This window comes from Anser brachyrhynchus (assembly GCF_964034855.1).
Source record: "Anser brachyrhynchus genome assembly, chromosome: 2".
Lineage (NCBI taxonomy): Eukaryota > Metazoa > Chordata > Aves > Anseriformes > Anatidae > Anser > Anser brachyrhynchus.
This window is the reverse complement of record NC_137695.1, coordinates 26,108,949-26,135,005: the sequence shown is the minus strand read 5'-3', so window position 1 is coordinate 26,135,005 and position 26,057 is coordinate 26,108,949. Positions and strand designations below refer to the sequence as shown.

The 26,057-nt window shown below is 41.2% G+C and overlaps 1 protein-coding gene across 8 annotated transcripts in view; it reads right to left on the bottom strand.

The window, feature by feature from the left end:
- The window catches only part of LOC308189529 (putative acyl-CoA dehydrogenase 6), an 89,580-nt gene that overhangs the window by 57,933 nt on the left and 5,590 nt on the right, over positions 1-26,057 (bottom strand). For 5 of the 8 annotated variants that reach the window (XR_013946427.1, XM_080579621.1, XM_080579623.1 and 2 more), the window contains exon 2: positions 14,957-15,077. Coding sequence is in view for 6 of the 8 variants with exons in the window: in XM_080579621.1 (XP_080435747.1) it covers positions 14,957-15,077 (121 nt within the window). In the remaining 2 variants the exon portion in view is untranslated. Of the gene's footprint in view, positions 1-9,789; positions 13,250-13,459; positions 13,531-14,956; positions 15,078-23,496; positions 24,527-26,057 lie in introns of those variants that run through there. The other 3 variants (XM_080579624.1, XM_080579625.1, XM_080579627.1) reach the window with 3 other exon arrangements.

Genomic DNA, 26,057 nt, shown 5'->3' with positions numbered 1-26,057 from the left:
AAACACCTTTGCAGGCATTTTGTAATTGCAGACAAAGTTTTCAAAGACCAAAATATATACCTCTCAGACAATATTCAAGGAAAGAAGAAACTGGATTCTCAGTAGCACGGAATAAAGTCAGAAACAAAGATATAAGCATCATGATCATAGTTCCAAAGTAAGCTTGCTGGACGGAATAGGACATTTCCTGCTGAAATGACTTCTACTTTAAGTGTTTTCCTCCTGGTATTTGTTTCATCCTGCATTCTTCTTGTTTCACATCCTCCTCTGGGATTATGGAACCTGATGATATCCAACTAAAACTTGGACAGAGACAGGGGACAGGATTCCCAAAACTGTGTTTGGAAGAAGATAAGGAGACGGCATAGACAACTGCTTTTCCTTTTGAGAGTTTATGTGGTTTATCCTGACATCTCATCAGTGTGGTGACTGGAAGCCCAGGAAAGACCTGCCGAAATGTAGCATCCTGGTTTCTTTTACAGGTCCAAGTGTCCACAAGCACGAGGTTTTACAAGCACAAGACAGGACGTCCAGTTTGTACAACTACAAAATGCAGTCCACAAAGTGCTCAGAGGATGTATGAGGGTCAGCTCAAATCCAACACAGAACGCAAAGATACCAACATTTACTCCCCCCCCCTGCCTTGAGTGCTGCACTGCTACAAGCTTCAGCTGCCTTAACTATCTTTTTAGCAAGGCAGGACACATACAGAAAGGCAGATAAAAAAAAAAAACAAACATGAAAGGCTTTCAACAGCTAGACATGATCACATTTTATGCAGCTCCTTTCCGTTCTTCAAAACAACCCCATGCACAGCAACACTGGCCAACCAGCAAGGCCTCCCTAGTGCCAGAGGACTGGGCAAAACACAAAATAAAAAGCAGTCCGAGTGTGACTTTATTTATTTTTAACCACGTGCCAAGTATGACACCAGCGCTGTGTGCAGGAAGCATCTGGACACACTGGAAAGAATTTCCTGACTTGCTGCAGGCGACAGCTCAGCTAATGGCTTCTTGCTGTCCGCCACAGAAGAGCAAACTGCTCCCATGCTGCTGCCCGTTCATCTGCCTTCCTTTAAAATAAAAGGGGAAAAAAAGTCAGCATTCTACCTAAAACAAACAAACAAGAATCAAATAAAACGGAATCAGAGACTTTTTGTTTTCTTTCGTAAACATGGACTTCCATGATAGCAGGATTTAGCCTGAACTGCTCGGCTATGAGAAGAGAGACCTGGAAAGCAAATCCCTATTAGAATGCTGAATGAGTAAGATATTCTATTTATCTTCCAAAATAAAATTTCTGTAAAGGTTACTGAGCAAGAACAAACAAAAGAACAGGTGAAAAAACCACAGCGTGTTACTAGCTTGAGGAGAAAATATACAATTTAATCTTTAATAAGCTTTCCTGATGAAGCAAAGTCCATCTTTCTAAATTTCTCTGAAATGGCACTGGCTTTGCAGAGTAAATCCATACCAAGTAGATGACAAAAAAAAGATTCAATTTCCTCAGCCTTCAGGACCTTAACATTTTTAGCAATGCCAAGAATATCTGATCATAAAAAAAAAAAAACAAAACTTTTTTCCTCCACTTATGCCCAGAAATTCATCGGTTTATCACGAACAAAAAAAGAAAATTACCCTTACTCCTCCCAAAGGAAGTTAAAAAAGGAGAAATGGCAAATTGCAATTGTTAGAGCAGTAACACATGGACCCACCTGAGTCCTCTTAAGAGGGGAAAACACAGCAAGAAAGAGAGAAGAGGCTCAATGGAAAAACACAAATAGACCAAGATGGCTGAAAACTGCTGGTAGGATTTAGAAAACATGTGAATGGTAATGACCTGTAAAAAATATGATCGTAGTAATCCCAATATAAGAAAAAGGAGGGAAGCACAAAAATTAATCTTGGGCTGGGGGATGATTCTGAGAAGCTGGAATATCCACTGATTATTATTAGTACTTTAAGTACCTGCACTTTTCACTCCTGGCAAAACTGAGACTGGAGTGGATCTCATCCTTCTAGCAGTTCCCCAGAAGCTGTTTCTCTTTCTACAAATCCCCGGCCATGCCACAATCTGGTGGATGACCTGACTCCCCAGAGGCTCTGGACCAGCTTGGTGCCAACACGCCCTTCACCCTCCCCCATGCACCTTCCTCCCCGGCCACACAACGATACCCATGCTGTCCAAGCAAAGCACTAGGGATGCACCTTGCATCTCAGCTGAAAAACATCACAAGATAAAGTCCAGATCTCTGGTGTAAGACTACAATATTGCTGCTGGGACCAAAGCTCTGGTCCGCACAGTAGACAGAGAGTGTAGGAAGCTGTGAAACGGTGCTGGCACCCGCTGAGCGAGTAGCTGATGATCAGAAATACAGTTGCTCTCCCTAAAGCATCTGTGGATGGCCCCACCATCTATAAAGTGTGTAATAGCTTCTGGATTCCTATTAAACTTTGCTCTCTACAATTCTGTGGGATGAGTTTCACTAGTTATTCATAATATAAAAAGGAAAAAAAGAACAACACCACCAATTCCTTTCAGTAGTCTTATTACTCATGGAGCTTCCGCTCCACCAAAGGACCCCAGCTCTTGAATGATAAAGGGAGGGTGAGAGTAACAGTCTCATTCATTTCCTCTGACTAGGGAGCAGAAAAAATTCTCACTAAAGTCACCTTCGGAGATTTTTAAACCATTTAATGATGCTATAAAAACTCAATTATCTGCCCCTGTTATACTCACTCAAGGAAATTTTCCATTAATTCTGCCCTTTGCTTCCCTGTTCAGATGAAGCAAGCAAAGTGAATTTGTAAATGCTGGAGGTTTGGGGGGAGTGCACATTTTGTGCTAGCTTCACAGGCCAAAGGAAACTGCACAGAGACAGGTCATAGTGTTTCAAAGGTCCCATGCCAAAAAAGTCCTACCAAAAACATGTCTCCCATCACCAGAAAGATTTCTGGTACTGAAATGAAATTGATGCACTGTCAGCTGACAACAGAGTTCAGGTATTCCACCATGAAGGAACTTGAAAGACATCTGCAATAGGTTGTGAACCAATTTTCCTGTATGCTGCTCAAGGTGTTTTCCTACAGTTCTGGGTTTGTTTCCATCAGACAACGTGTAACACTGGCTCTGACACAAACAGAAGCAGTGGTTAGGAACACTAAGGAGAAAAAGCCCTTAAACACTCACTGAAACCAGAAAGTCCACATACCTTGTTGCTTCAGTTCCCTGCTGTCCCACCACCCTACCAACTGTCACCCTACCAGGAAGGTTTTCCACTTGACCTCCACCTAGCAGAGCCATGCAAAAGATGTGCTGGCCAGTGCGTGGCTGCGCTCACGGCAGCGTCCCAGGGAAAACCCCCGTCCTCCTCCAGAGCTCCTCCGTCATCGCGGCTGCTGCTTCCCAGCTCTGGAGACATTTCCCAGCTCAGACAAGACCACAGAGCAGCTTTGTGGTCTTACGGGAAACAATAGCTGTTGCATTAGAGACTCCTTCAGAAGCAGCTCTCTTAGGCTATCACAGGCAAGGCAGAAAGGTACCAGACAAGCACAGCCTCCAGCCAATACATCTATCCTGCAAGAAGTACTGTCTTTCCTAACTAGTCTCCCATATATCTGCTGGAGAGACAACACAGAAGAGACATTAGCAACAAAAGCAGAAAACATTGCAAGATAATAACCTCTGCAAAACGGCTAACCCCAGGGAAGGGCAGAGCCAACCAAGCAGTTTGGCCGGAGTTAGGAATCCCTGACTTCATTAATTTATCTGGATGCATTAGTAGGCGAGATGAAATGGACTATTTTTTGAGAAAAAGAAATAATTCCAAACTGACATTGAAGTCCAATTTCAAAACTAGTTCTGTAAAACAGGAAAGTGGTTTTCAATTTGAGCATAGAAACAACTCTGGTGTTTAGAAGAACGCTTCCCCAATCCCTGTGTCCTTTCCAGTTGGCCTGCAACTCCAACACTTAAGCAGACACTTTTTAGCAATTCTACGCATTCTAAAACTGTTCTTTTATATTACTGAAAAAAAAAAAAAAGAAGATGAAGATATTTCAAGGGTTTCTTGAGTGGACAGCTGGAAAATTTAAAATAAAAGTTTTAATTCAGCCTTCTTTTTCATTTTTTAAATCGATAAACACTTTTTCTTTTCTGTTTTTCAAACAGGGTGAAGCTGCATTGCCTCCAGATGACTGTGGCTTTGAAACAGCAACACAAAACCAAATGCGCCTAGAATAATAAAAAAAAAAAAAGTTAAATCTTCGCACCCTCTTGTGGCCTCTTCCCTTTGTTTTGTCCTAACACCCATTTATCCCTGCCCACTCCTCAACCTCTGCCCCAATAAACTTCTGACGAGTCTCCTCCCAAGGTCTCCTCCAACAAAGTCAGCAGCAAAATAACTGAAATAGCTACTCAGATTTCACAGGCACCACAAGGCAGGGGCAAGGCTGTAATAAACTCTGTCCTGCCCTGCACACACAACCCAGAAGTCCTGCTCAGTGTTCCTTTCACCCCTTAAATATTTATATTGTTCCACAGAGTCCTGGGATTATGATATTTTCCCATCTCTAGTTTTTATTGTGCACCAGTCCCCTGGGGGAGTTGCAATGACACTTGATCCAGTTTGCCCTGAAAGTTTGCTGTGCGCATTTCCATTTTGAGATCACTCTTGTGAAATAAGTAGGAGACCATATAAACACAACCCACTAATACTATTACATTAAGCTTCTGGCTTAATGTATAGACAGCATCTGTCCTAAGCAGGCCTTAAAAAAAAAAGTAAGTAAATCAAACAAACAAACAAAAAAAGAAATTAAAGTTTCAAAAAACACATTTGCTTATATTTGTTTTTTGTCCTGTGACGTGCACCAAAAATAAAATGCGACAAACTCAACAACAAATCAAATCATTTCCTCTTGCTGTTATTCAGGCTTCTGAGAAGAATAGCTATCAGCTTATCATATCTTATCACTGTCCTCTTTATATTGGATTACAGTTTGCAGGAAACATTTGTTATTGTTTTCCTTGGACGTTATAGATTATAGTAGGAAAAACAGCTAAAGTGTGAATACCTTACACCAAGTGGCAACTAGTTCACAAACGTGTCCCGTCCTGTAGGAACCCAAGCAGTAAGACCAGACAATGCACTTAAGCACGTACTTAAACAAGATAGCTAAAGGATATCTTGTGCTACAGGATCAAAGCTTTGAGGAGTAGGTGGCAGGCCAAGGACATGGTCAGCCCTGAGGCACTGCCAACCCCTCAGCTCCTGGGAAATGTTACCGAGTTGAATTCCGGCACTCAGAGCAAATTTCAGCACAATGCTAGGGAACGGGACACCGCTTCTTGCAAGGGTGGTGCAGGAGAAGCAGAGTCCATGCTACTCGTCTGCTGTACCTATGCAGCCCCAAAGCTACGGACAACACATACACACTGCTCTCAGATGTTATAGGGAAATGGTATGGGTAGCAATCACACTGGCATGGTTTTGAACACTCATCTACATCTCATTCTTCATTCAACAGCGGTATAATGTGGCAAAATTCTTCTGTAGAGAATAAAAAACAATGAAGAAAATTAATCTAGGACAGAAAAGTCGATCAGAACTGGTGAGAACTCACTGCTAAGCCCATACATTCCTGAGCACTTAAAACACTACATTCATCACTTTGTTTATACCCCTGAATGAAACAGCAACAGTCCCAGATAAAACCAAACTGCCTGAACTGACTAAATTCATATTTCTTTGTAGTTTTGTAGAGGGTTTAAAACAACAGAAAATGTAAAAAAAAAAAAAATCCTCTCTAAATAAAAATCAATGTATAAAATGCAACAAACTTTACTGCAACAAATAATATAAATGTATAACATATATACAATCATGCTTATCACTACCAAGTACAATTCAGGATGGAGTATTACTTTTCCGTATCAGGTCAGATTATAGCTGGACAGAGCATTCACTCACACATGCCTGAGCCTCCTGCTGTTTCCCCACCCTACTTACAACTCAAGCAATCCTCAAACTGAGTAGCACACAGGAGATAATGAGACACAAGTTCTGATGGCATGAAATCCCTGCTTGCCTCTCCACAAACACACCAAGTAGTTGTCCTGCACTGGTCAGACTGCCCAGTCAAAAGAACTGGTTTTGAAGTTTTAAAGCTTCACTCATTCCTGTCGTCAACGTATCTCCACTTCAAAAACAATTTGTATATTTTTAAAATGTAATTAATCAATTGAGAATATGAAGTTAAATGGATTGATTCTTTGGACCAACCACAAAGCTACAAATTGGTGTATTATTAAGGCTAAGCTTATAAAAGAACTTCAACATGATTGTGCCAATACACCAGGGCATAGGTTACAAGTATTTTTCAGGCCAATGGAATAGATTTTAGAAGTACTTCAGAAAAACAAGCAAACCTTTTTTTCATTTCCTACTTCACTTGTAGGGGGTATCATACAGCCTCTGATGTGCCTGTCAGTACTACGTGAGGGCAAACAATGAAATCAAAACAGTATTACATGAGGGTAAACAGTGAAATCAAAACAGACCTCACAGCAGAACAAACATGAGCCCCATGTCACACAACTAGGTATGCTTCACTTCCAGGTTCGCTGTGAAATGGTGATATCTATTCCACACATTATCGCGTGATTACAAACTACTGCAACCTCAGTTCTCTGCATCTTTACCTCAAAATTCGCTTGTTCCACTCCTTCAAATGAGGAAGCTGCAAACAGGCAGCTCTAACCTTATCTATGTAGTAAGCACAAAGGAGCTAAATTATTTGTACCGGTATCCTTTTCTGACATCTTTTGATTACCATGTAGCATACGGTATTACGAAGTGCTGTGTGCATTACTTCTCCTGTATGCAAGTTGCTAGTCACATGCAGACTGTGCCTGCGTCTTGGTCTGTCCTCCTTGCTGGGATGAATGTCAAAAAGGATTAGCAGTGTCCCCACGAGTCCAGTTTACAGCAGGGGAAGTCCAACAGTTGTCTTGCAAGGGTAAGGACAGGATTCACAAAGGTGGATGCAATGTTAGCCACCTGTCAGAAAGGGAGAAAGATAATGCCAAGTCCTGTTTTTCACTTATAGGAAAAGAAAGTTTACTGGCATGTGGACCTTTGAACTTCCTTACCACTGCCAGGTATGACTAAGAGCTTACGCAGTATCTCCATGGATTAGATTATTAATGATGCCTCTGTAATAATGTAATGATGATTTTGCATCACCTGGGTCACTATGGATTAGAAAAACTAGATCAGAATAGGAAAACTAGAACTAAAGAGATATCTGGGCTTTTTGTTGGTGGTATGTGTTTTTTTTTCTTCTTATTTCTTCTATTCAGCTACACGTGTTCTGGTTTGTCCAGGCTGGACACCAGCTTATCTTGCTCAAATATTGAGCATAAAAACACCTACCTCAGAACAATGCAATCTTTCTGCAGTCTTGTTAATGTTCTCAAGCCAGCTGTCATTCAAAGTTTGTGATCTGTTTATTGACCTATGGGATCTGCAAGCGTTGACAAGTCAACAGTTCTTCAGAGATTTTCCATGTCAACCTCAGAATGACTGTCTCACAATATTTTTCCCACTTTCAGTCCCAGGAAAGAAACCAACCTTCGCTCCCAGCAGTTAGTAATGCAAAAGCAAGTGGATAAAAGTGAATCGAGCCTAGATTTCACAATGATAAGTTCCCCCCACTCAATGTACTGACGTGTCTCAATGCATTAAGGGTGTATCTAAACCTTTCAGAAAGCATTCTGGTTATTCCATCTCAGTACATGACAGATGCCAAGAATCTAGTGTCAAACTTCTGAGACTGGGAAAAGACAGTGACATGTAAATTGAAGAAACTTCTAAGATGAAGGTTATTTTAATGTAAGCACGTTCATTGGCCCAAGCTTTGTCAAGTGACAGTTTTGCCATTTGATCCACTGAAATACAGGGATAAACTCAATTCTTTTAATGGGAACTCCCAAACGGTATCTCTTACTTGATACTGTCTCAATCCTTATATTCTTTTCAGGTGTTGTAATATTTCATATTTCTTTAATCTATTCAACTTCTCTCCTTGATGTACACTCTTTTGCTATTCACAATCACAAAACTAAGAACAACAGATTTTTAGCAGATTTGCCTGTTTGCTCAAAAACACCCGAGCCCAGCAATTCTCTACGGAAATCTACAAATTCAAAGCAAAGTTGCACATAGAGACCTTCAGAAGCACAGCAACAGGAGGAAATAGCTCACAAAGATAAAAAAAAAAAGTTACAAAATTTAACTGAAGCATTCAACCCAACCTAGAGTATGTTTGGTCCACAGCTTCTGAAACAGGTACATCCCCAAATAAACGATCACAAGTTACTAACAGGAATCTCGATTGCTTCTTCCACTGTTTTGTCATGATGCTAGGCTGAGAAATGCCATCTGGCTTTTGGTCCCATTCAGTACCAATTAGCCCAATTAGTCCTTCCCCACAGATTAGACTGGGCTCCTGATTCAGCACCTAGATCTCCGAGCCGTACACAGGTCCTCTTCTTACTTCTTCATTGAAATAAGAAAACTGTTATTACTATAACTTCTGCATTAGGGAGTAGAGAATTAGCTAGAGAAGAATCCTCTCTGCTGAAGGTTGAAGCATCAGCATGTAAAAAAAGACAAAACCAGCTACGTAGTAAATAAGACCATAGCTTCTGGAAAAAGATTCTTCATAGATTCTGGAAATCAAGGTTCCCACTCTAAGGTTCCTTTTCATTGTGACCTTCACACAATGTCACAGCTTTAGCTTTTAAGTCTGCGTTTCTGAACTGCACTCCCCCAAATACACATACTTGGTATTGTAGTGTTTATAGTTTCGTGCAACCCTGAAACCTCATTAACAAGCCTCATTTTCATACAACGCACTCGAGCTGGTGCACACTTAATGTAAAGTTAATGAGAAGGGAGAAGGACGGATTCTGCTGCACGTACAGCCTGGCACGCCCCAAAGCCCAGCCCGGCACGCTACGCAGAGCGGGGCAGCGTGCTGATGGCCCCTTCTCGGCTGGGAGGTGGAGAACCATACCCACGGGGAGAGCTGCTTCTCGCTGCTTCTCATACAAACGGAGACTAAGTGCTGTGAGTCAGCTTCCAGACACCACGGGGATCTGTCAGCTTGTGTGAAGCCTGTGAGACCTAGAAGCAAATCTGGCTTGCCATGGGGGAACGGAGCATCGGGAGTTCAAGCACTTAATTGCAGGGGCATAGCTGAGCATTTGATCACAGTTAGACACTTCTAGCTTCTTCCAGGAAAGAGACATTTTTTGTGTCCCCCCCGATACCATTTTGACATAGCCTGTAACCACCTGGGTACACGTACCAGGCTTCAAAAAATCCTAGTCTGCCCCTAAAGCACTGGCATGTTCATACCTGAATTGGATGAAGTATTGCTTTGTCCTGCATTCAAGCCACAAGTGTGAGGATTTGCTTTATCTCAAGTACAAAAGTAGAATCCCAGGAACTAATCTGATCTCTCTATCAACAACACACTTAAAGGAAGATTATCTCTTCCAGAAAGACTTGCTGTCCTTCAGTAAATCTGTTCTCTGCCGGGTGTTTCTGCAAAACTGCTCTTAATAGCTGAACAAGCTATTCCCAGAGGTGCTGGTGCACTCCCTAACCAGCTGCAAAGAATGAGGCACTCAGGCTTCTAAATCCTGCGGAGAGTCAGCACCCCCAACAACCACCAAAACAACAGATAAAGAAGAAAAAAAAAAAAAAGGGAATTCAGGTACCCATTCCCTTGTCTGACCAGGAACAGAGCTCAGGTAGATGCTGGTCCGTGAAGTGCAGCAAACAGTCTCCGTGCTACCATTTTCAACTGCATTTCATCCTACGCTTTTCCATTTCACAAGAGAGGGAAAATAAATAAAAGGATCACCATGTAAAATTTATATGTACACATATAACAAAGTTTTCCTTAAAATTAAGGAGGCCAGATAAGCACCTGAAATTTCTTACACTTATCTGACTAAGGTCTCCACACCACTTCCATCCATCACTAATTTTGTCAGCAATTCAATTCAAATAAAGCGGTGACTCATTTTAGTCTATTGTTTTTCAAAGGCTATTTTGAGGCTCTTTTCTGATTGCAGAACAGGTGTACCTTGTAACTGATAAATATTTCAGAGCTCTCATTTACTGGTTCACGGGCATCTTAACACGTAGCACAACGCCCTCACACTCCCAAACCTCCACAGCACGACTATTATTAACATCCAGTTGCATTTGTTTGTAGGCAAGAAAAAGATCAGATGGTCAGTTCAGCTGGCTATGCTTAAACCCACAAGCACTGTAGCTGCTCCACTCCTGAGTTTGGGGGGGGGGGGGGGGGGGGGGGCAAAGACTTCTCTTCTGGCAGCTCTATCCCTATTAGCTTCTATCCATAGATACACCTCAGAAGTTTCTTACATTTACTCTCTGTGAAATCATAAAACCCCATTTAATCAGAACTACTAAATCCCTTTCCAGTGACAGACTTCACTGTTCCTCCAAGGTCCTTCTTTTGCTAATTCCAAATAATAATAAGGCTTAGTGTTACAGGCAGGAGAAAAAGAGAGAGTGAACTCCCCCACGCACTTTGAAGGTGACTTTCCACTACCAAACTCTCGTACGGTCTCCTCTTAGAAGAGAAATGTATATTTGTGAAGAAAATAGCAGAATTAACTTCAGAGGATAGCACAGATCTATATTCCCCCATTTAACACACAAACGTGCAACAAACAGGCTTTCGTACAGCAAGACATTGCATCGTTTTCCAACTGCAAAGCAATCAATCATTCGAAATGTGTTTTGTTCCATCAGACGCTTATCTGTCTCAGGTGACAAGAACATACTGCTTATTACTTTATCCAGTCCCAGATCTGGCATATATCCCAGCAGTACGGAGAGGAGATAGTGTAAAACTATACTTTCTCCTCTGTGGGAAGTCTTACACCGTTCTATCCTGACTGATATGTTTAAGAATGTATTTCTGCAAGTGCACTGCTAATTGTTTGACAGGGATAAATGAAAACTACTATTTGGACATACTGTCATAATCATTTGTGCATACAAACACATTCTACTCAATATTCCTACAGGACTGCCAGTGAAACTGCTAGTGAAATACCCAGAGCAGGCATCATTATCGCTCACATCTCAATGTGATGCTATATGTAGAAGCAGGACAGAAGGACACAGCCCTCTCGCAAACCTCTTTCTCCTTCCCCTTTGCTTTCCCTGAGCCTTTACAGGAGGATTCCTGCACTTTTGCATCAGCTGATAAAAAAAAACTTTCAGTCATCCACATGGACATGTAGAGTTATGCAAGCACATAACAGCAAATTTTGAGCCTGTCTTTGGCAACGCATCCTAAAATTTAGTAACAGCCAAGGCGTTGATTCATAAACCATAAGATTACAAAGGACCGTGTGGATGTTTTCAGCTTTTACTCCAACATTTCATCTGATCTGCATACAAAATACTCCAAAAAATATGTCTTGCCCGCTTCCCTTAGCAAAGTCACCAATGGCCAATTACCAAGACTGTTTAAAATATTTTTGCTCCTTACCCTAATATTTTCTGTCTTGAGTTTTGGGACTGTCAGTACCTCGACGGCCCAGACACTTTATAACTTGAGGAGAAACACACAGTAAGCATAAATGAACAGTAAAAAGTATAAGGAGATGTTGGTTTTTTTTTTCCCCCTCAAACTAAATACTTCAGGCTGAACTGAGCAATTCTGTAAAACGCTTTTTGCACAGACCAAAAAGACACTTCTTATTAATAAATAACATTCACTTTTTTGCCATTTATTTCACAAGTAGGAAGAATTTCCTAATGTAGCAGGATAACACATTTTCCAAGGGGAAAAAAAAAAAAAGGTGTATGCCCTATTTTTGAGTCATGTAAATAATACTAGAGCAGAGAAATGATTCAAAGAAAATAATCTTCCTCTGGCCGAGGACTGACCAGACAGTAAGTTAAATGCACTGTTCATCCTCAGGGCTCTCCAATTATATATGTACAGCTTGGCCTTGCCTAGTGTTTACATAACCCCTGCAACTAACATCTTGAACTATTGTACTACAGCAAATATTACTCTAAGCATTAACAACTGTGAAAAGGCATACAGGAAAAACATGGACAAGTTTGTAGTCCACAACTGCATCTGGTGGGAACTGATGGAGCCCTTGCAATGCAAACCGTGCCCCAAATCAGTTCTCCACACAGAGAAAGTTTCCAACGATAAGGGACACATGCAAGGCATGTTCTTTTAGAAACCTGCCTCCCGTTTAGCAGCTCATTGTTCACGAATGGCATGGTGTTTACACGGGAACCAGTCCAGTTTCAGCAATCCGGAAGTCCAGCAGATGTTTCCTTCTATCTAAGCAAAACAAGTTTGTGAACCGTTCCTGCCCAATCAGAAAGCTTCAAAATTAATTATACAGCAAAATAAATAAATAAATAAAAAATTTACTTGACAGAAGGACCTTGGAAAATAAATTCAGAAAATGTTTTATTTCAAAAGTGCAGCTGCTACTAAATTTATTCATTTGAAAAAGTTAGGCTTCTTCACCAGTACATTATGATCTGGGTTTGGAGGGATGCAGCAGGAAAATGGTAATTTTGGTTTGTGCTGGAAAGGGAAAGTAGGGCAGGTTGTTACTCACATGGCTCAAATGCTCTCCTCCAACCAATTAATCTCCCTCCTCCAGACCTCACCTGACATCCCACCCAAACTCTCGGCTACTCTTTGCTTCCTCAAATCTCTTAAGATCTCTTAAATGGCAGAAGTGGCTGGGCAGGGTATAAAAGATCTTTTTCTTACTTTTTTTCTTTCTTTTTTTTTCCTTTTTAAATTACTGCTACTAGTACACACCGGTCATACAGCAAGCATAAGCACTTCAAAAAATGATGAAGAATTTCATGCTTTGCCAAAGTAAGTTACATTGAGACTGTGTTGTTACCCATCTGACTGTTTCACTTATCTTCCCAAGAGTTTCACGACTTTCAGGATGTGCCCAATGTTATTGTACAATTACAGAGCAAAGCTGGATCTGAGGTCATCCTGTTGCACCGCTGAACACTGCAAAAGCAGCATCTCGCAGGAGCTGGCACATTTTTTGTACGTAACAGTATCTTGCTCCAGAAGATGAAGTGAGATGGACCAAATGTCGCTGAGAAATTTATCCAGTTTTTCAAAAGTTTTGTTAAAATGCAGCTGCAGAGACCCAACAAATTTGATTAACACCTAGTGTCAAAACCAAGGATAAAATATTTTTAACCACAAGTATAACAAGTGTAGTCAGTGCAGTCAGCCTTCTGTGCCCATCTTCGCGTTTGCATGCTCCTTCTTCACTAGATTTTATTCAATTTATTTCTTGTTCTAGCTATTTTGTGAGTATTATACAAAGTTCCTACCTCTACAATGTTTTATGCACAGCATGCTTGGCAGTTGAGGTTCCTTACCCCAGAGGAGGCCTCTGCATGTCCTGAGATGCATATAACAACAAAGACAGAGCTGTAATCTGTCAGCAATGCAAGGCGGCGTTACTACAATCAACATGGATATTAGCAGTCTGAAGCAGACCCCACTGAGACATATTTCAGATCTGCCTATCAAACAATTATAGCAGAAGGTGGAGGTGTTATTCTTCTTCTTCCTCCAATAATCCTATTTGTCCTTTAAATAAATCTTAAATGTAATCTCAAACTGTCAGCATTTTTGTAGAAAAGTACCAGCTCAGACCTAATTGGATTTGTCAGATGATCACAGCTAACCAGTTCTGCGAGCTCCAGTGGCTGAACAGCTAGAGAAAAATCTTCCAAGTTGGAACGTATAAAAATATGAAAGTTCATTTCAAGAAGAAAAATTTCCTCTGAAAGTAACTGGTAAAAAGGCATAATTTTTTCCACAGTTCAAACCCTGTCCCTTAGCAACATAATGATGTGGTGTGGCATAGCTAAGGTTGTGTGAGCTGCTCTGATCAAGGCCAGGTTGGATGGGGCCTTGGCCAACCTGATCTAGTGGCTGACATCCCTGCCTATGGCAGGAGGGTTGGAACCGAATGGTCTTTAAGGTCCCTTCTAACCCAAGCCATTCTATCATTATTTGCAGTTAACTGTTCAAACATTGCCACTTCAGGATGCAAACTTGTTTTTGTTTTAGACTTTCAAACCATGAATAAAAAAGGAGGGAAAAACCAGAATTCTGACAGGCACATTTATCAGTAGTACTTGAAAAAAATATATATTGCATTGCTTGCAAATGAAAAAACTTGCAACATGTATTTTAGCTGAAGAGTTGAAATACCAACTATGCCTCTAGACTTCTTGACTTTTTCCTCACAAATATAGGAACAGCAATGTGAACCTTGCTCTTTGACGGGTTATCATCAGCTTCTTGTTCTGTACATGCTGCTGTCTGGAATAGTGCACTTCAAGGACAGTTTAGGATATAATAGTCTAAAACCCAAACAAACCTCATCTTCATGGTGAGACATAATACATTACAATGATGTAGATGTTACAAGTTAAATTTAAGTAATAGGCCAAATCTTACAGCACTTTCAATGCACTCAGACTGTGATTTCTTTCATGAAGACTGAGATTATTCCATGCGTCCTGATCCAGAAGAAAGTGAAGTCACTAGACAGCTTGTATGTTGAGAATTGAAGTGACATTTATTTCACTGGCTTTAAAATAACAATTACTAATTTTTTTAAACATTTATATTTAGGAGAATATCAACTTGAGCACTTAGCAACGTCATTTTCTGTATCTGCATAGTTGGTAAGCAGCATGCCTGTGACTTGGGAATAAAAGTACATTTTGCATTCTTTGGCAAAAGCTATCTGAGATGGTGCAATGCGCCTATCCCCGTCAGCATGAATACTCAGGAGCTGTACACTCTCCTACCTGTTGGCTTATCCACACCAAGGAATCCAGCCTGTCCCAGGGTTTTAAATACTTTATGTGCTGGGAACTGTCCTTCTTCTTCCCATTTGTCCACAAAGGGATTAATCTCCCTGTCGATGATCTAGATTTGAAAAATAAATTAAAAGTTAGACATTCCTGCTGAAACACCTTTGGCTACTTTTGTCTAAATAATTTAAAAAGCAAAAAAATGTGCAGAGAACATTTTGAAAGCACAACAATTTGTTTACTTTCTGTTGGATGCCCTTATTCTCCACCCACTCACAACAATTACCACAGATGCAATGGGGTAAATATAAGTAGTTCTTTTAGCAATTGGACCTATTGCAACAGGAAGCCATCGGGGCTGGTTTAAGCCTATCCAAGCCCTACGAAAATGACAATTGTCTCTCAACATTTGTTACCTTTTTCGGTACTGCTTCTAGAATGTGACAGGAATAGAAACCTGTATTGTCCTCAGAGGGACCCTGACACAGAGGGTTGATGGCCTTTTTCATGACAACCACACAGGGCACACAAGACAAACAATTACAACGGGCTTCGGCTCCCTTCCCTTTGCCTGAAATGCTCTCAGGGGCATTGGAGTTCTTCAAGGCCCTTGTGTCCAGTCTGCAACAGTGTCTGACAACACATACACTGGAAAAATCTGGCCTTCTTCCAGATTTTATGGCATTCTCAAGACTGGAAATTGGACAACTCTCAACACCAAGGCTGGCAACTCTCAGCTGGGCTACTGCTGCATACCTTCCATATGTCAATGCCCTAAGCTGCTGGGCTCCTGCACTTGCTCTATTCAGGCTGCTGTCTTTCCTTCCAGCTGTTGCGAACAAAACACATCTGGAGCACGGCCAGTATGTTCAGGAACACTTGGGGGTTTCAGAGCACAAGGGTTGGATGTTTTATCCCATGAAGACCCAGATTTTCATGGCCATGAAAAGGGAGCCAAATGTGTAACCTGCAGTCTTGCAGGCGAGCTCTAAGGCCTGGAAGAACTGTTGCATGGCGCTCTGTGCCTCACAGTCCCCTACGGCATGGCATGACTCCCCTTGCCCACCAACTGGTCACAAGGCAGAAGCGTTTCCAGTAGTTCTCAAAAGGTGTTAGTGGCACGGGGCCCACCTCTGCCTACCTCCACAAGCCAAGCTGGGGGTTGGCACGTGCTTCTGCTGGGCCTCTGAGTGCTCTACACACCTGGGTCAGCACGCACAAGGGCGTCCAAAAGCAGAACAAAACAGTCACCCATGTTCCCCAAACCAAACCATACACCAATCCCCAGTATGATGTCTCTAGCCCATGAACACAATTTTACTGCTATGCCGTTTTACAAAGAGAGAATTTATTATTTTAAGAACTTTTTGTCTTTTCCCCACACTAAATAAACAAGTCCTGTGGTGCTAACTATTCCTTAAGCTGGAAATAGATCCCTCTCCCTCTTGAAGTGCTGTGCTTATGAGACCCTGTGGAGTGCTCTTCTCAGCTGCCTATTTATTGCACATTCTTCGGAGAATTTCAGCCCTTATATGGCTGCTTTCTGCTTCCCAGTTGGCCGCAGAAATAAGGATACTTCACTGTTGGTAACATGAAATTACTTTTTCACTTCTCTTACCAAATTCTGAGAAGCATATACACTGAGTGTTCAACTTGTTCGGTAATTACAACCTCTCTCTCCCTCTTTTATACTGAATAACATAGGCCTCATGACCAACGCTAACAAAATACTCAGCAGGACACTACCTAGGACAGCCCACGTTCAGCCGTCTGTATTGCCATATCCTAAATGCTCAGATTTTAGTGTGCGGACCCTTCACATGGAGGGCTGTGAAGCAGCTTTTGGTTGTACTCTTTGTAATATCATCCAGTAATGCTGATTTGATAACATCCAGGGAAGTCCCTCGAAGTCGTTATGAAGCCTGTACAGAAAGTTACCCCTGTGTTTTGATGGAACTTGGCAAAAGTCTGCAGTGAATATACTAACATCATTTTGTATTTGTTATGGCTGGTACTGGGCCAAGCATTTCACAGTCTACACACAAAGCTACCTTTGAAGTTCAATGGAGTCAGAAGAATGACTAAGGCATTAGAGAAGTTCTTTTACATCATTCCTGCAGATTATAAACTGCTCGCTTCTGTGCCTTTGAGCAGAACTCAAGTTGCCTGACAGAGCCAGAGTTTAATTATTACCAGGTAAAGTTTGTCACGTCTAGTAAAACAAGATCTACCTCGCATGACACAACAAAAAGATGAAGACAACCTCGCTGCACAAATTGTAAATGGTTTGGGTCCCCTAGTTCAAGAAAAAATGAACATCACAGTCCAGATACCAACATTCACAGTCATTTCTTAGCCACTCGACCATCCACTTGTAACCGCATTTTTGAAAAGCAGTGAATCAGGTTCTGTCAAAAGCTTTTATACTCTAGACACAAATTGCTCACAAAAATTACATGTGCTATTTACAATCATAAATAAGACTTTAAACAAACTAACCTACTTTCAGGCGAGAAAACTCATTCCTTTAAAAGTATTATTCATTAAAATAAGGCTCCAGAAAACACACATCCTCAGGTAATTTACACTGAATCTGAGGGAAGGAGGAAGCCATGGGGCAATCAGAGACTGTGGATGGGATTTGGAGAACCTCTCCCGTTGTGCTACCACATACAACGTTAACCACGTTGCTGGAGAACTGCAGTGCTGGTCAGCCAGCTAATGCTTTAGTACTGATTATTGGATATTATCACCCCTTCATATACTGAAACAGAGAGAGGTTTTATAGGGTCAAATCAGGAATGACCAGAGGAACTCGTGCACTCACAGAACATGTGCTAAAAACATTGTTAAAATGGTTGTATTTGGATGTAGGTCAAACACTCTGCATACCTAGCCATTTGACTTGCCCCTTCCTTTGGATTTTGCCAAAATGTCATAGCTATGCCCTCGGAGAAATATTTCAAGCTTTAATCAATTTAAATGTTAAGCAATTAATTTTGAATTAACCTACATTTTTTCAGTGCAGACAGCTTTCAGAAGCAAGCGCTAACTGCTGCAGGCGCCTTAAACTAAATCATAAGTTATACATGCCATGTTTGACAAATACACAGAAACAAACTTTTGGCAGAAGCCAAGCAGCAGGTCTGTTTAATTTTATATGCTTTATCAGGAGAAATGTGGAAACCATGGGTGGTGACATTCAGACATGCATCACTTGGACACTGACTACAGTAAGATCTAAAACTCCTCTCTGTAGAAATATCTTGACACTGCATGCCATAAATGCTGTCCACCAGATATTACCAACCACAAAGGAAATCTTTTTACTTAATCTAGCTGGCCAAATTTTAGTGGCTTTTGGGATTTAACATCTATTTAGGAGCCATGTATCTTTTCAGCCTGCTGATAAAGTAAAGTAAACCACAACATAAATTCTGTTATTTTCCTGACTGTGAGGACATGGTAATTCTCATGTATAGGACTGGTGTTTTTTCAGGCTGCTTCATTCAACCCATAAAGACGTAGAACTAAAGAATTCAGCCTTGGTTTAGTCTGCATCACTACTATGATCACTACTGTGGGTGGAATCAACCATGATTTATTTTAGAAAACACTGGCTATTTGCCCAGTCGGAAACTGATCAAGACAACAGGTTCATTTCATGCTGAATGACAGCAAGAAAAATAAAAGTGTTTTTTATTTAATGCAGTCTTTACAAAGCTTTGTGAAAACAACACCTGTAGCTTCCTGCTCAGGAAAGGGGAAATGGAGCTGGGAGGGCTGAGGGGGAAGACAGAAATTTGGATTTTCTGGTCTTGATTATTCTGGTCTCTGTTTAAAACAGAGTAATGAAAATATCTTCCCAGAATACTGCCAGATAGTTGCATGCTTTCATTATTTACCCCTGGAAGTTACTGTACTATTTAAATGAGAAAAGAAACAAAACCACACATCTGGGGATTTTCCTTCACGTAGTGCTCAGTATTTTGTGCCGATACTGTACCAGCAGAAACATTAGCGATTGTCACTAAATTCTCCACGTGTTCTAAAACATGCTATTTCTACAAAGGTGGAAACTGTAGTTTAATTAATTTGGATACTAAGAGTGTATACAGATGTCCTTTACAGCAATTGAAGATTTTTTTCCATTATTCACCAGTGAGTTTACCTTCTATCAAGCAATTCAAATTAGAAATTAAAGACCGTAACATTTCAACACACAGTTTCTCATATCTGTCCCTTACAATACTGTACAGTGCTAGTACAATATTTCAGCACACTGTTAAACAGGATGATGTATGGCCTTAATCTTGCAAAAAAAACCAACAACCATTAATCTGAATTCTTACAAAGGGACAGAAATTTTTACTACAGTTTCATGTGATTTATACCTAAGCTGAAATTAGACTGTCTTACTAGCGAAGCACAAGTTTGAGAAAAGATACTTTTCTATCAAGAAAATTAAACGGATGTAGGGGTGTCATATCATACCAGGTTAAGAGGAGCATTTTTTCTTTTAAATCAAGCTATAGTAATTGAACTGAGCTCTATTAATATAACAACTAAAGATAACACAATTAATGGGATCTTTAAAGCAACAAAAATAACAACAAAAACAAATAAGAAACCGCTAATGACATTTCTTCCTTGATTATATCAGGACAATTAGCAAAACACTGACTTGAAAGAAAGGAGTTAACAGACTAGAGAGACCTTTGCCTTTGACACCAGCAATAATTAATGAAAATAATGAACAGCACACGATAAGACATTTCTCCTGGTAATTTTATTCATAACCTCTGGCGGCAATGACTGCACTGCAAGACAACGCAGCACGGTACAGATGCTGGTGTGAGGACAGGCAGTATTTTCCCACAACTAAGAACTCAAAGAGTTGAGGCAGCCAAATCCACCGCGGTGCCCATATGTGCTACCAGAGCAAGCCCACGTAAATTAACCACAGGATGCAACAGCAGCACCAGAATGCGCTTTCCAGTTTAATAGCTGCTGTTTGTCTTCTTCCTGAACATGGCAGGAGCTATGAGCTGCCAGGGGGCCTGGATCACCCAACCTGGACATGATGAGCCTGGGTCTGTGGTGGTCAGTGCCCAGAAGGAAGAGGCCATCACTCGGTCTCTGACAAGACCAGATGCAGAAGCAGAGGCTGGGTGGGATGTAGCAGACCACAGGAGGTTACAAATAACCCCATCACACAACAGACGACTGAACTGCACAGAGGGCAGAAATCATTCCCTGCGGTGTGAGCCTTGCCTGCTCACACCAACTTATTTAGTGCACTTTCTTCTGGTAAACAAAATCCAATATTACGAGTCTGTCTGAGGTCTGAAGTAATCTCAACAGCAAGGCTGCAACCTACCGCTTCCTCTTTCAGGATACACAACCAGTACAGGCTGATTCAGTGAAGATTTCCAGGAAGTTTTGCAGGACTTTTATCTGGGGATTTTTTTTATTTTTTTTTTAAATCACTGATTGAAATAATGGGGCTAGCCACCCAAAACTATGGGATTTCTCTCTCGGCCTCTGGCCCACACTCCCTGTCTTATAAAAATGTACATGTTTTTCTTGGTGTATCTCAGTACTTACCTAGGAGACCTACGTAAAAAGTAACCCACCACTATACAAGTGGTCCTGTCAAGGTGGTACTAGTCCTAGAGGCTGCCAAAATACTTCCCCCTCCTTGCATGTGGAAGAAGGCCAGACTCCCTTGTGCTCACATCATGGGAGACCTGGCATTCAAATACAATCTGCAGATCTTACTCTGTATTCACACTGGGCTATTCAGCTAAATGTACAATTTAACATCCAAGCAAATGACTGCCTATAGAGTTGTCACTGAAGAATTTGCCCTATTTGAGTATGGGATTTGGGACCAGGCCTCAACAGCAACATGGAAATTTCTGTACTCGGAGCTATCATCAGACTCTTGCTGGGAACAAACCAAGAAAATGTTTTCCACAATAATACAGGGTTGAACTGGAAAAGTTCAATTTAAATGCAGCCATCCATTTCATGACCCTGTGAAAAACACTTGGATTTAAAAAAAAAAAAAAAAAAAGTCCTAGAAGCAGAATAGCTAGATAATTAAAATAAAGAACAAAAATGAAGCAATTCTGACTTCAGCTTTTTTAAGCAGCATGACTCATTTTACAAACCCAAAACCAACAAGTTCTAAAATTATAATTTAGAAGGCAGTTACTTTTAAAGTCTTTCAGAATACTTTCAAACCATCATCAAGATATTAAATCATGACATAAGTGTAGCAAAGAGTATGGGGGAAAGAGAAGGAAAAAAACACAGTAATTAAGTATCCATCTAACTCAAAACTTTACAGGCACTAGCAATGAATCTAGAGGGAGTGGTTTAAACATTCACATAAATGTTTAAAAAAGAATGCTTTGATTTCTTTCTGTATTTTTCTCTATAATTCCTAAAAATATTTTTTCAGGACATTTAATTATTGTACTTAGAATTTTCAATCTTGTTTTCCCCTTGTCAAAAACAAAAATAAACGAGGAATTACCATACATATCCACATCCTTTTAAAAAGCCTTTACTGAACTTAAAGGAAAGAAATTAAGAAATTCCCCCAAGTTTCATCACTGTTTTATTTTCCTTCTCTTTTTGTTACACCTCCCCCCCCCCCGCCCCATTATAGTCGAGGATTTACACGCCTAATATGAAATGTGACTGATTTAGCCCTCGTAAACAAGCTCACTGATAAAACAACAAGCACATTCAATAAAGGAGAGATGCACAGACTGAAATTCATGACCTAAAAAGTAATCAAACAGAAACCCTGCAAAAATAAGCTGTAGTAAACAGCAGGATGGGCTGTTCTTATCAGCAGCTTTTTGAACACTAAATGAACAATTGTGAGCAAGAAATGAGTGGCTGGAGGACAACTTTGAAAGGGAAGGCAGGAAAGTTGCTCTCAAAACTTTGTACTTTATCCACCAACTTTGAAGAACGTGCCAGACATTCATACACCAGGCAGGACGTCCGCCAACAGCCACCCCCTGAAAACATCCAGACCTGGGAGGGTCTAAAGGCCCATACCATGATGTCTTGGCCTTTCAGTTCAGTTTGGTCTCCGCAGCTTTCTGCGCGTTTCATGTGCAGAACCAACCGTTCTGAATGACATCTGCAGGACAAGATGTGATCAGCCAGGCGAGAAAAAAAACGCTGGATGAAAACGACCCTTGAAACGAGCCAGAAGATACCACTGAGAAGGAAAAGGAAAGCCAAGCCATATAGACTGTGCGTATATATATTTAATTCCTTATCTAAAAAGCCTTCCATAGACATTTAAACACTTCACTGGTTTGACCCCTGCTAGTGAAACCACCCGACTTGGTGTCAGTGCACAGAGCCAAGGTTAGGCCCACACCGCAGCCCCTGCGCTGGGCCTGCGCTTCTGCTCACCGTGCTGTCTGCGGCCTGCGTTGCTTCGCTTTTATTCTGCCTGTAGATGTACCAAGTGCTTGACAGAATAAAACAGCACATCAATCACGCTCATCAGACACGTTATATATACCCCCTCCTGTGCATGTGGGTACATTTAATCATAAGTACACACACTTCAGATCATTCAGCTTTCCCCTTTTCCCCTTCCCAATGGGCAGCATTTGAGCTCGAGACATTAAAAGTTAAGGAGAAAAAGTCACTCCAGCTCATTGCTGTGAAGGTGGTTGAAAAGGGCAGATAACACGTCATTGCTAGCACCTCAGGTATGTTAGGATACTTTTACTTTTGGTCCGTTACGGCACAGTGAGGGTGAACAGGCCTGGCTCACGTTCGCCCTTCTCCTCTGCCTTTAGACATAGCTGTGGCCAGAGCTCAGCTTCCAGAGGACATCCAGCGGGTTCAAAACCAATACTCAGTAGACTCAGAGAAAAGGAAAGCAGAAAAATTTCCTGAGTGCTCGAAAATGTAAGACAGAAATGGGGAGACGTGTTTAAACTTGATTAATTATAGCACTGTAATTCCTTTTGTACCTTCAATTAAGCCATGCCACAGGCAACAAGGAATCATGCAATCTGCTACAGCACTGGGTACTAAAGACTGCAGAGATCAGCCAATACAGGAACAAATTGCTACTAAATTAAATTTTCCCTTTCCCAAAGGGAAAAAAAATCAGCAGAGGGAAAAGCCCTATAACATAAGACTTGGCAGCATTTTATTATATAATAAAACATACCTGTCCCTATCTATTTTATTTCCAGCAAAAAAAGCATGAACATTATGAGTATAATGCAATTTCTTCTGCTCTATTCATTTGGCTGTAATTGGACACACTTCTGTTTAAATCACTGCATTTCTTCGCTTTCACTGTGATACAATTCCCTACCGCATACATAATACATAAAGCAAAGCTGATTATTGTTTCAGAAATTTGAATACTGCAGATCTTTTGGTTCCACACATCTGGCTACAGTTTTTAGTTCAGGAGGCAAATAAATAAATAAATAAATCAACCCTGAAACAACCATAAAGCTTTTGCCACTGCTTACCTAAAACTTAAAAGCCTACGAGTCCTCCAGGGAGTGCAGGGCTGAGCGGTGCTATCCCTCTACCCTGTATGGAGAAGGTAGCTTTTGTAACCCTGGCACACGCTGTCACCCTGTGAAGAAATTGAAAGGTCCAGTCTAAAACCTGGGAGCCCAGCCCAGCTTAACCTCTCCTGAAGAATAAGATGCTGAAAGACCAGCTCTAGCTGGGAAGGAACCTACACGATCCTAGCTGACCCTCCTCCTTCCTTGTGTCCTCCCAACCCAAAAGGACGCGCACACTGACAAACCCCTCCTGCACACACCTGAGAGTTTTTGCAGTCCCTGCATACTCCCAACCACAACACCTCCAACAACCTTATTCAGCAATATGGTAGAAAATGGGAGGATCTCAAAATTGCCTCCCTTTCTGGACTCCAAGACCTGCAACTACCATGCTGAATCCTGTTCTCCAGCAAAAGTAGGAAAAGGAATACATCTGCAAAACCTCCTGAGATCAGGAAAGTGCTTATGTGTGTATGTTCCAGCGAATTTCTCAACTTCTTTCCTTTGAACCCATTCAGGTTTTATTTATTTATTTATTTATTTTATTCCTCTGTCTCATTTGTAGCATCTGCTCCATCCTCCATTCAACCACACCATAATGGGCAATGCAATATGCCATCAAAAGGAGCATTTCTTACCCCTGATACTCAGCATCATCGGGTTTAAGCTATGATGGACTCTGTGTTCTTCTCGGACAATAAATTCTGTTCCTTTTTACCATGACCTTTTTGCAAAAACTGTAAACTCTCCCAGGGATCTAGACAATATATTCACACTTCCAGTTCCATGATATTCATGGACATATATACCCTGTATACAAAAACATAATCATGTATAGCATCCAAGGAGAGGCATATAAAAATATAATTTCTACCTGGGCAGAGAATAATGCTTTTTCCTCATTACTGCCACAGTATTTTCCTCATGTCCGTCCACAGCCAGAGACAAGTCAGGCTTCTCTGAATCTCTGAGTTTTGAAAATGGAACTCTACTTAGCAGAAACAGAGTTTCTTGGTTATGAAACACAAGAAGATTTGAGGAGAATACTTAAAATATCAGAACTTTTATCCATACAGCTACTTGTTCCAAACCCACTGCTGTGCTATCCCTGCGACTTACATAGTTATTAATGTGAATGCATAAAGCTCATTTTTGTTCCCTCTCTTTCAGTCAGAGGGACTTTTTGTGCACATGTGGTATCATTATGGTGAAAAACTAGATCAAAGAAACTCCCTTTTCCACCTCCAAACAGCCAGCACTTGACTAGATTCAGACTCAGCCACAGTGACCACAAATGCTGTTCCTAAGAACTGTGATTATTCATATTTGGCTCTGGATTACACCCCTGCATGAACAAAACACATTATCAGGCCACCTCTCCACTGAAAAGCATTAGGACATCATGAAAATGTGGGTTTCCAACGATGGGTTCCAACCTGAAAGAGGTGTACCCCTGGATTTTATCCATCTTTGCCACCCACACTGCTCCCCATGACAGGGCCCAGAACTTAACGCTGTACCTAGGTAGAAGTGCAATGTGAAAACTGGATAGCTCTTGGAGAGACTGGTTGTTTTGAGCAACACTGTATGAAGTGCTGGCTGGGCTATACAGTTTGTCCAGACTGACGGACTTCCTTCTTCAGGAGACCTCCATTAGCAGAGCTTCCAGGTGTTCATGGTGCTTCTTCATCAGTCAGGACCAGAAGTGGTGAGCAACATCTCCTGTAGTACTTCCAGGACTTCTTAGTGCATCACTGGGCCACGTTCAGGCAGGAGTATCTGTGCTGTTACACCTGCACCCAGAGAAACAGCCCTGGGCATAACACAAGGTTTACTGACTGCACCCAGGTGACCCACATCATGAATCCTTAGATAAAAGAGAATATATTCAGAACTGATACTAACTCCCCTTTTGCCTTTACCTTGTCTTAATCTTGCATCAAAGAAGAAAAGTGTTCTGTGGAGCTATTCAAAGCATGGCTCCGCACATGCCAAATTGCAGATGGAAATAATGGAAACCCACCAGAGACTCACAACTTATGCCATTTTATAAGTGTGCTGGCACTTAAACTATGCTCATCACCATATCAGCTGAGCTGGGGTATCCTCACAGATTAAAACAGCTGACCTCACTTGAAGGACTGCTAGTTCTTAATACTGATTCATCAACAAGAGATTTGGACTGTCGTCTCAACCACAAGAAGCTTACACAGAATCTACTTACCACATTGCTCCAGCACCATGGGAAACATTTTTACTCAGCGTGTGCCTGTTCCATCTACTTTCCATTTATCATTTGCTTTGCGGCTGGGATAAAGCTAAGTTGAAATAAAACATTCCACATTTCTCTCCAGATGAGGTGATCTACAGCTTACCCTTGGGAAGGTTGGTTTCTTCTCAAGAATAAGGGAGGTGTTCCTGATTTTCACTTCTGTCTTTGAAAATGCAATCATGACATACATCCTAGTGCCCATCCCACTGCAAACTTCTACCAGCAACAGTTGTGACCCCACCAAATC